At 30.7% G+C, this 11,264-nt stretch overlaps 1 protein-coding gene across 1 annotated transcript; it reads left to right on the top strand.

Moving 5' to 3' along the window:
• Positions 1–333: 333 nt before the first annotated feature.
• On the top strand, positions 334–2,740 carry LOC144566556 (pentatricopeptide repeat-containing protein At3g04130, mitochondrial-like). Its single transcript, XM_078316598.1, has 2 exons — positions 334–458; positions 1,097–2,740. The coding sequence occupies exons 1-2, from the start codon at positions 441–443 to the stop codon at positions 2,672–2,674; spliced, it is 1,596 nt and encodes a 531-aa protein (XP_078172724.1). The 5' UTR covers positions 334–440; the 3' UTR covers positions 2,675–2,740.
• Positions 2,741–11,264: the final 8,524 nt, after the last annotated feature.

The following is an 11,264-nucleotide window of genomic DNA, read 5'->3' as shown; positions in this document are numbered from 1 at the left end:
TAGGCTAGCAGGTTCCATTCAGTCTTAATTAACCATTCAGCTTGTAAGAGTATCTCCAATCCAGCAATTGAAATTAATTGTTAAATTAGCAATTATGAAAATTTTAAAAATTAAGCAATCCACTCTTACATTGGTGCAATCAATCAAACAATTGAGAATTAAACATTTGGCCAACTCATCTTTAGAAAATGATTTCTAATTAAGCAATTCTTTCCAACAATTGCTAAATAAGCAATAGCCATACAACCCAGCAATTATAAAAACAATTGACACATCATCCCAAGCAATCCATAAGCAAATCACTGTTGAACATGCTCTAACCCCTTCTGTCTGTCTCTCTCTCTGCCAGACCATTCAGTCTCTGGCGCCAAGCGAAACTGGAACCGAGAGCGTGTTAAACCCTAGATACTCTCTCAGTTGTCGACGTAGTTCTTTTCTCTATGAGATTCTTCGGGAAGGTATTGATCTTACCAAACCCCCTTTTTCTCCGTTTCTTCATTTTATTTATTTTTTGTTCTACAATCAAGAATGAGTATTCCGTTTGTTGAATTCTACATGATATTATAATGTTTGAAATAGAAAGCCAAAGCATTTTCTTAGTTATCTCATATAAGTGAAGAACTTATTGACTCTGTCGATTTGAGTTTTGATCTTCTATGACATTTAAAAAAATGGGATAAGCTTTTATCCTTGTCATTTTCGTCTCCAGCTCGTCCATGTATGATAGCATGCCGCGTTGCTGTGCAAAGCACCCACAATTATTAACCCTGCATAAATTCGAATTAAGTATGTGCTTTGAGAAAATTAATCCAATCGAAGGTCAACCATGTACAAATTGAGGATGAACATTTAAAAATTTGGTTTTTTTTAACCCTGCATATTTCAGTCATGTCAAGTGTAAACTTTGTATAAATTTCAATTTAGGCAGGGTTAACATGAACATTTTGTACAGTGATGCGATGCCTTGTGATAGGTGGACCAAATTTTTCTTTAAATAAATTTATAATGCAACCCACCCCCAGTCCTTGCCCCTACGATTAGCATGCCTCTTTAGTAATTGTGAAGTTTTTGATCTTTTTTTCTTGCCATGATGCAGGGTTCTCCTTTTTCTATTGAAAATTGTCATCTACTTATTTTTGGCATAAGGAAGAGTAAAATTTTTCACGTGAAAAGCCAGATCTTTGTTTCTTCAGTTCACTCGGTTCATAGTACCGTCCAACCATGGGATCCAATAACTTCAGTTAATGGTTTTAAAAAGAAATCACAGGAACCTGAATTTAAACTTATGCCACAAGAAGCTGAGTTTTTCCTACAAATCAAGAGGTCAATTCAAAAATCGAGTCATGTCACCCCAGAGGATGTTACCAAATCCCTTCAATCAGATCAAGTATTATCAAAATTTGAACTTCGTTCAAATTTAGTAGATAGTTTGATTCAAAAGTTTGGGGATGACTGGAAAGCAGCTTTGGGTTTCTTTAATTGGGCCAGTTCACACCAGAGTTACAGGCACACCACACATGCTTGCAATAGAATGATAGATTTACTTGGAAAAATGAAGAAGTTTGATGAAATGTGGGATTTGCTATATGAATTTAGCAGTACTCGCTCCCTCTTGCTGGAAACTATTGCCAAGGCCATGAGAAGATTGGCTGGGGCCCGGAGATGGAAAGAAATTATTTCATTATTTGATAAGTTAGAAACTTTGGGTTTCGAGAGAAATGTTGAGACTATGAATATATTGCTGGATACACTTTGTAAAGAGGGAAAGGTCAATTTTGCAAGAGAGGCATTTTTGGAATTGAAATCACATATACCACCTGGCGAACACACCTTTAACATATTTGTGCATGGTTGGTGCAAGGTACGGAAAATTGAAGAGGCGGTTCAGCAGATAGAGGAGATGAAGCAGTATGGGTTTGCACCTTCAATTATAACCTTTTCTACTATAATAAATGCTTACTGTCTCCAAGGCGACTTTTCTGGGGTTTATGAGCTTCTTGATTTTATGGTTTCGCAAAATTGTTCTCCTAATGTGGTTACTTACACCACCATCATGAATTCATTGGCGAAGTCAGGTAAAATTAATGAAGCATTGAATATTGTTCCAAGAATGAAAAATACTGGGTGTGCCCCTGATACTTTATTTTACAATTCTCTATTATACATGCTTGGTAAAGCAGGCCGATGGAACGAAGCTTGGAACATTTTTGAATTAGAAATGGATGTCAATGGTGTGCCCCGTAATTTATCAACATATAATACTATGATATTAATATCTTGCCACCATGGTCAAGTAGAAAGTGCTTTGAGTGTTTTGAGAAAAATAGAGATATCAAATTGTAAGCCAGATTTATGGACATACCGGCCAATACTTCGGTTATGTCTGAGAAAAGCAGATTTAAATAATCGGGTTTCGTTTTTCTTGGATGAAATTGTGAATAAGCACGGTATAAGTCTAGATCTTGACACATATATAATTTTGATTCATGGCTTCTGTAAAGTTGGAGACTTTAGCACTGCTTTTCATCTTTTTGAAGAGATGGTTGGTTGTGACATAAACCCTAGCAGTTTTACTTGTGAGCTTCTTTTGAATGAGGCCAAGAGAATAGGCTTGGTTGATGCCGTGCAGAGAATTCAAAATTTCATAGATCAAAGAGGAAGTTTGTATGGATAAATTAAATGGTGAATAATTAGATGTTTTGTGAATACCTAGATATTTTATCATCAGATATTTGCTGCATCTATTATCTTTCATAGTATTTTATTAGTATTTTAAGTCTGTTGTTGCTTAATCTCAAAGGATAAATCAATCTTACATACTATTGTATCATCTCAGAAGAGAAAACAGGTAGTGTGAACCAGTGCAGAACTAACTGTTCTGGTGCGTACAGTAAAGTATTGGAACTAAACTAAGCAAAATCTTGATATGAGCAGATGCCTATTTCTGTAATTTTGACATGGTATATGCAATTTTTGGTAGTAGTTAACTTATTAACCTAAATAGCTTCTTCTTCTTTTCTGGAATTTCATCTGAAGGAGATGATTAGGAGTAGAATGAACATCAATTAGGTGTCCTAAAGCTTTTCGGGTAGTCCCCAAAATGAACAGAGATATGACTTCAATTATTTAGGTGTTCCTTGAAATAGAAAATCAGAACCATTACATCAGAAGTTTTACATAACACCTTCATTAATGGAGCTGTGTCGCTTTCTTGATAATTTGCATGCCAGCTGCTTTTGTCGTTAGCTTATTTATGTAAATTATTTCATAATGGTTAAATTTACTTTTGCATGCATATGTGACACTCGCTCTATTCTTTTGTTTTCCTTATTTTTGGAAAATGTTGTTCACAGTAATGCAAGTAAGAACCAACCGAAGTAATTCTGTCATTTATTCTTCTCATAGGTTTTTCCCTTTCAATTCAGCTTCTTCTTTCTTCAAGAGTTATATTGGGTACTAAATTTGAATTCTTCTTTATTTTTAAAAACATTGACATGAAGTGCAATAGATTTAATTAATCTTAAGAGGGATGTGGATGTTATGAAGGAGGGATAATTGCAACAAGGTTACATTGAATCTGGGTTGTGAACCAGAAGGAAATCATGATGATCATAATCTGTTTGATCTGAGCCGTTGATTTTGTAATCTTACAAGTGATTCAATTTCATACTTTGGAGTTCAGGTCAACTTTGAGAAACAAAAATATCACCGTGTCCCAATTCCAGGTAACTTTACTATTCTGTTAAACCCGATTGTGTTATAGTAGATGATGTAAAACAATCTTTGTCATAGATGCTGATTGCTAAGTGTCGCCTTAGTCCTTACCCTTGGGGTTTGGCTTCAGGTATATAGCATATAGGTACCATTCATTCTTGATTCAGGTATATACCCCTCAAAAACATCAAAATTACGTATTTTTCCTCTAAACGTCAAAATTAAGTATTTCCCCCTCTAAACTTGCAAAACTTACAAATTTACCCATTTTATTGTCTTTTATATTAGAACTCATTTAAAATTTATAAAATACTCATTTTACCCTTTATTAAAAGCATAAAAAATATTGTAGCTTGTTTAAGAAAAATGTTAGTCTTATATTTGATCGATTTTTGTGGGCAAAATAGGTATTTTATGAAAGGTAAAGGGTATAATGGGTATCCGGTTGTCCAGGCCAATATGGATATTTTATAAAGGGTAAAGAGTATGGGTATTTCAAAAAATATTTTTACTACCCGAATAGTCATGGATTAACACTATTTTCATACCACTCGGGTTAGCACATTCTCACTAACTCAAAAATCACTATTTTTGCACTAATCCTTGCAAAATCAAACGCACCCACAGATACATGCACCTCTTGGTTGACAGTGTTGGCTAGGTCCACTGGTACAAGCCAGAATATGCCAGTAAGTGGTGTGAGAATGTGCTACTCTATAATCTATATTAGCAAGTGCTTTTCAATATCACCAAGGACAATTATTCAAAAACAAAAATCCTAAATAACATAACAAATGCAAACACTGTGCATAATTAATATTTTTTAATGTAAGTGCACTGTGCATGGTTAATGAACATGTGATGCCATCTCTTTATCCAAAAAGATGTGTACAGAGTGGATCCCAGGAAATGGACTGGAGACCAGCAACAAGAGCTATGGTTGTTACAGATTCCTGATGAATGCATTTATTGAACAAATTAAGAGGCAAGGGAAAGGGATTGATGATAGAACTGATGCATGTGGTTGGGTTACCCAGTGGCAAACATGCATGATGGCACTCTCTCAAAGAAAAAAAAATACATGAAAAGGTGGATATTTTTTGGGATAACAACAAAAAAAATAGGTTAAGAAAGTAGCCTCCCTTTTTTGATGAAATTATTGGGAGGTGACTTTCATAGTCACATTCTTGCAGCAGCTACATCATTAGTCCTTTTTTTAAAAAAAAAATCTTATGGCGCTTTTGGACAAACCTGTTGGCTTTATTTTGTTAAAATATCAAGAGGAATTACTACCATAATTTATACTGATACCTAAATATCATAAGATAAAAGGGAGAAAACATAATAGAAATAATGTGGGCAGATTTTTGCTGACACACTTCTGAAAAATTCTTCTAATAATCTTAACGTTTCATGCCAGAGAGAAGATGATAACTCAGACTAGAAATAATATTCTTACTTCTTCTTCAAAGTCTTTATTCTCAAACAAATTGAAGTATGCTAGAAATGAAACCCAACCGGAATCAGAAACACAGAGACTTCTCAGGAGGTTACCCATCCAATTACTCCTTTCCAATCCGCGAGAGTTTCATTTTATAAAGAGTCTGTTTTTTTTACTGCTGGTTCGCCAAATCTATCACGAACCTTCCTCATTTTTACTAGCTTGAGATAAGTTGTGTAGAAACTACACATGCAGAGTTAAAAATAATATTCTTACAAACATAAATTATGTTTACAACACATTTAATAATTATATCACCTGATTAAATAATTATTAAACAAAAATAAATAAAATATTTTTTCTCTATTATTTGGATAATTTTTTTGGTACTATAAAATGCTTAACTGTGCAAGTTTTAGCATTTACCTTTATACTATAAAATAATTGGGTAGGATAATATATAGATATAAACACCTAATGATAATTGTATAATTACTAACAATGATAGTTTAAATATAAGTATAAACATTCATGTATATCTGATCGTAATCAAGGGCATTAATTAAAATCATGGAAGCTCAGTGAGTGTATGAATGTTCATGTGATGTGTGAGAGTGGACGTGGACACATGAACAAAATGATTTGTTGCTATAAATGATAAAATAATTAATTAGAGAGATGATGTCCAAACAAATATACCTACAAAGAATTGATATACTGAGTCATAGTAACGACATGCTATTATCATAAATAGGTTGTAAATATTTTCAGTGTATCCTCAATTAAAGAAGATCTCTACACAAGAAATGGAAAAGAAACAAAACTACTTACACGAAATTCGACCGATTGTTTTATTAATCAAAAATAAAAATAAAAAATATCGCGAAAGGGGATCATTTTGCTGAAAAATCGAAATCTAGAAAAAACGTGATTGTTTACTGGAAAATCAAAATCTAGGAAAAACAAGATGATTTATCCCGTTCAGACACTGATCTGGACAGGATAAACCATCACGTCCCTTTTTTTTCTTGGATCCATATAAGAGAATGAAAAAAAAATTGCTACAGTGCTGGACGGGATAGATTATCCCGTTCAGTATTTTTTTTCTTAGCAAGATTAGCGGGGCACTAATAAATTTTGTATCGTCAAAAGGATGGGATAATCAATTTTGTTTTTCCTATATTTCGATTTTCCAGCAAAACAATCCCCTTTCACGATATATATATATATATAGGGTCCGGCTAATTTGTTGCCGGCAACATTTTAGCCGGAGGTGCTGCTGCCCCTTTTTTTATTTTCTGATGTCCAAACAACAAATCCAAACCGTTAGATGTTTAATCTATATTATAATCTACTTGGAGACCAAATTTTATATATTTTTTTACTATTTATTAAGCTGGTTTGAAAATCGCTGATTTCAATGCCGCAGAAATTTACTGAAATCAGCAGTTTTCAAACCAGCTTAATAAATAGTAAACAAATTCCAAAAAATGTAAAATTTGGTCTCCAAGTAGATTATAATATAGATTAAACATCTAACGGTTTGGATTTGTTGTTTGAACATCACAAATTACGATATTGCCCCAACAACACTTCCGCTGAAATGTTGCCGGCAGCAATTTAGCCATGCCCTATATGTGTGTGTGTGTGTGTGTATTTTATTAATAAAAAAGTCGACGAAATAAGATATGAATTTCCACCATATTAGGATTTTATTGTTCATCTTCTTAACTCTTGTCTCTTGTACTCTTTACTTTTAACTAAGATGGTTTTTCGAACTTCGCTTTGAAAAAATTATATATTAAAAATTGTTCTTTTTTAAAATAAAAATAATTTATATAGATTAGACTTTAAAATTATTTTACATTTAGAAAAAAATTGACATTAAATATATTTTTTTAATATTAAACTTATATTTAATATTAAAAGTTACAATTAACCACGCAAAAATTTAACCGAGGAATATATAAATATATATTTTAAAAAGAGTTATGTTGTATCTTACACAAATCAAACACATAGGACATGATAACAAGAAGCAAATAACTAAAAAATAATAAGAAGCATATCAATGACGTGATACAAAAATCACACAATAAAAAAAAAAAAAAAAAAATCGAACAAATGAAATATCAACAAAAAGATTTAAATTTCAATAATTAATTTTTAAATTACTTTTTCTTTAATTATTACTTTCTTAGTGTTTGGTGGACCAGTTGTTTGGTAGGCAGGTAGGCCTATCGCCCATGCTAAAGAGTGGGGGCCACCTTACCAGTTTAGTAGGCTCCATATCTTTTTTTAAGACCCACCTTTTTTTTTCCTGTTCACTAGGCCCGTATCTCGAATTTTTTTTAGAAATCATAAATAAATAAATAAATTTTATCAAATCAACTTCATTTTTTTTTTTTACAAAATTCATAAAAACCGAGATGTCATTTCAGTCTCTTTTATTATTTTTGAGACCGAATTGTTATTTCGATCCCAGTCGTTTTCACATATTTTGAGAAGAAAATACGTTGAAAAATTGTAAAAATATCTGGAACCGAATTGTCATTTCAGTCCCAAAAAAAAAATTCGAAACCAAAATGATATTTCGGTTCTTATGATTTTTGTAAAATATATATATATATATATATATATATATATATATATATTGGTTTCATAAAGAATTTTTTTTTTAATTATGGTTTATAAAAAAAATTCCGTATCCTCAGCTACTAAATTATTGGGTGAAGCTTTTGACAGAGCAACTTTTAATACATACAGCGCACATATTATTAAAACAAAATAACACTGCATATGATTAATGCGCTGCATGAATTAAAAACTACTCTGTTAAAATGTTTACCCAGATTATTTGCGACCTCGCACAATATTTTTCTCTATTTCATCGTCTCCAATTGTGCGTAAATTACTTTAAGACCCTCGGAGTTCTGGAAATTACGGATCGCTTGTTTTATCTGGTGGGATCCATTTCTTGATTTCCATGATGCTACAGAGAAGCCGAATCGCTGTAATAGTGTAACCATACGGCGACAAATAGCACACAAATTGGTGTTCAGCTGTTTAGGTACTCTTTTGGAAGTTACGGGATAATCCACAAAAATATCTCGTGAACACACAGAATATTGGTTTCAAAATACAATAAACAAAAACAAAAAATCATTTTTTCTCCACTATTGATGACAGTAAAATGAAGAATGCAAGCAAAAAAGGTCTCCTAATTAGATTACTAAAACAAGCAAATAGGCTTGTCTAATTTACCACAAGTCCAATCATATAATGTTGTAAGCTCAATCTCTATGTTTGGTTGTGGCCTAAAGCTAAGTAGGCCTAAATTGGTTATTCCAACTTAGGCCGGTCTAAATTATTTATGTTTGGTTGAGGCCTAAAGTTAAATCATAGCTTAAACTATTTCTTGTTTGGTTAGAGTTGGTGGAGGACTAAAGTTTTAAAAGCCTAAATTGATTAATTATTTATAATAAGATACTAATTATATAATATTAATAATAATTGTAATATATTATATATTACTATAAAATTTATTTAATATATTAACAATATAAATATTAATTATATATTAATAATAATTATTAATAATAAAAAATTAATTGTATAATTATAAATTAATAATAATTACTAATTATATAATCTTATTAAAATAATAATTTAATATATTAACAATATAAAATATTAATTATATAATTATATATTAATAATAAGATACTAATTATATAATATTAATATATCAATAACAACTATAATATATTATAATATTATTATAATAATAATTTACTATATTAAGAATATTAATTATTAATAATAAGATACTAATTATATGATATTAACATATTAATAACAACTATAATATATTGTAATATTATTATAATAATTATTTAATATATTAACAGTATAACATATTAATTATATAATTACATATTAATAATAATTATGAATAAGAAAATATTAATTATATAATATTAATATATTATTATAATATTATAATAATTATTTAATATATTAACAATATAGGGTATTAATTATATATTAATAATTATTATTAATAATAAGATACTAATTATATAATATTAATATATTAATAATAACTATAAAATATTATAATATTATTATAATAATTATTTCATATATTAACAATATAACATATTAATTATATAGTTATATATCGTTAATAAGATACTAATTACACAGTATTAATATATTAACAATATAACATAATAATTATATAATTATTTATAAAAGGATATTAATTATATAATATTATTATAATAATTATTTAATATATTAACAATATAAGATATTAATTATATAATTATATACTAATAATAATTATTAACAATAATATACTAATTATATACAAATAAAATATTATTATAATCGTTCAAGTTAGGCCACGAGGTAGAATAAAAATTAAACCACCATGTGAGGTGGCTTAATTTAGGCCGGCCTAAAGATCGGCTTATGCCATCTTAAGCCGGCTCATTTAAGGCACGTTTGGTGGAATAACGAGACCTAAACTCCTTATTCCACCATTTAGGCCACAACCAAACATGGTGAATAGAATTACTCATGATTGTATCTATTCGCTTAGCTAGGGCGGTACGCTTGACAGATTTTAGGTTATTGCCGTCAAAACAACGATCGTTCAAACTTGTCCAATCATATATTACTAAAACAAGCAAATATGCATAAAACACAACAATCTGAAGACAAAGTCCCAGGCGTGCGGATGTCACCAATCCGCATGCTATTCAGGGAGCAATCGTACAGGAAAAGTGCCAGGAGACAGAGAACAATTTCGATCGTGCGACTGATTTATTCAACCGCATGCTATTGAGACATCCGCACAGAATAACTAACAGAACGACAGTTGCAGCTATAACTTGGTAGCCAAGCTCCACTAAGGCCCACTAACATATCTGGACGAATGAGAACGCTTCTCCTTGTTATATTAGAGCAAAGAACTCAGTATTATTTACATGTTTAGATAGATTAAAACTATGGTTTCTCTAAAGGAAGGCTTATGCAATTAAGAAATGATAGAATAGTAAAATAGCAAAGTTTCCATTAGAAGAGAAGAAAGGGCAGAAAACTGAAGACGGCGTGCATGAGAGAAGAGGGTGTACTTCTTCCATCTCTCTCTTTTGTTCTCTTTCTTTATCTCTTGTATCTTTTGTTGACATTGTTGTTGACCCGCCATGAGCTGCTAAGCAACCCCTTTCTAGAGTGAAGACATATAATTTTGAATTCTTATGAGTTTAATCTAAAAGTGTATTTATATTTATCATTTGTGTTTGATCTAAATTCTTTTTGTAATTTATTCTTTGTATTACTACCTAACTTAATGTGTTTTAACCTCGACAGCATGGATATTATGTTAAGATAAGTTATTATTAATATGCATATATGATTGTTCAATATTTAATGATTTTTTTATATCTTTAATATTTGTTTCTTTTGAAATATGTGATGCGAACTAACAACATCGACAAGCCAAATATATTTGTTTATTATTTTTTGGATAAGCAGAATTTTTTATGAAACCCCACTTAACGATTGTTTTTTATTTTATGACAATTGGCATACACCAGTAATTAATGATCCAACATGAAGCGCTTCACAGTATAATTAGTGACTTGAAAAATCTACACGAAAACCGTACATATATGTTTGACGAAACAATTTTTTTTAGTTTACAGTATTTACGGTCTAAGGGCCTGTTTGACTGTGAACGGGAATGGGCTTGGCTTCGGATCCAATTTGAATGACCGAAATACTGTGCGCGTGGAAAAAAAAAATCACTCTGAGTAATTTTTTTTTTCCACGGAAATAGTTACGTGCCGAACAGAACCTAATGTACATCCATTGGCAGAGCTCCATACATTTAGAGATAGACATACATCTATTTTTGGATTTTGAAAAATAGTACGAAGTTTGTATATAGTTGGTTTGGATTTATATTTTGTCAACTTCTGGATTTTAGTTTTGACTACCTCTGGACTAAATCAAAACTTTCGATCAGTGAAATCAGTCGAAGCTTTTCAAATTTGGTAATATTTCATCTTTCTATTTCAAAATATTTCAAAATATA

This window comes from Carex rostrata, chromosome 15 (assembly GCF_964058835.1).
Source record: "Carex rostrata chromosome 15, lpCarRost1.2, whole genome shotgun sequence".
NCBI classification, from domain to species: domain Eukaryota; kingdom Viridiplantae; phylum Streptophyta; class Magnoliopsida; order Poales; family Cyperaceae; genus Carex; species Carex rostrata.
Note: the sequence above shows the minus strand (reverse complement) of the source record. Positions and strands in the feature narration are given on the sequence as shown.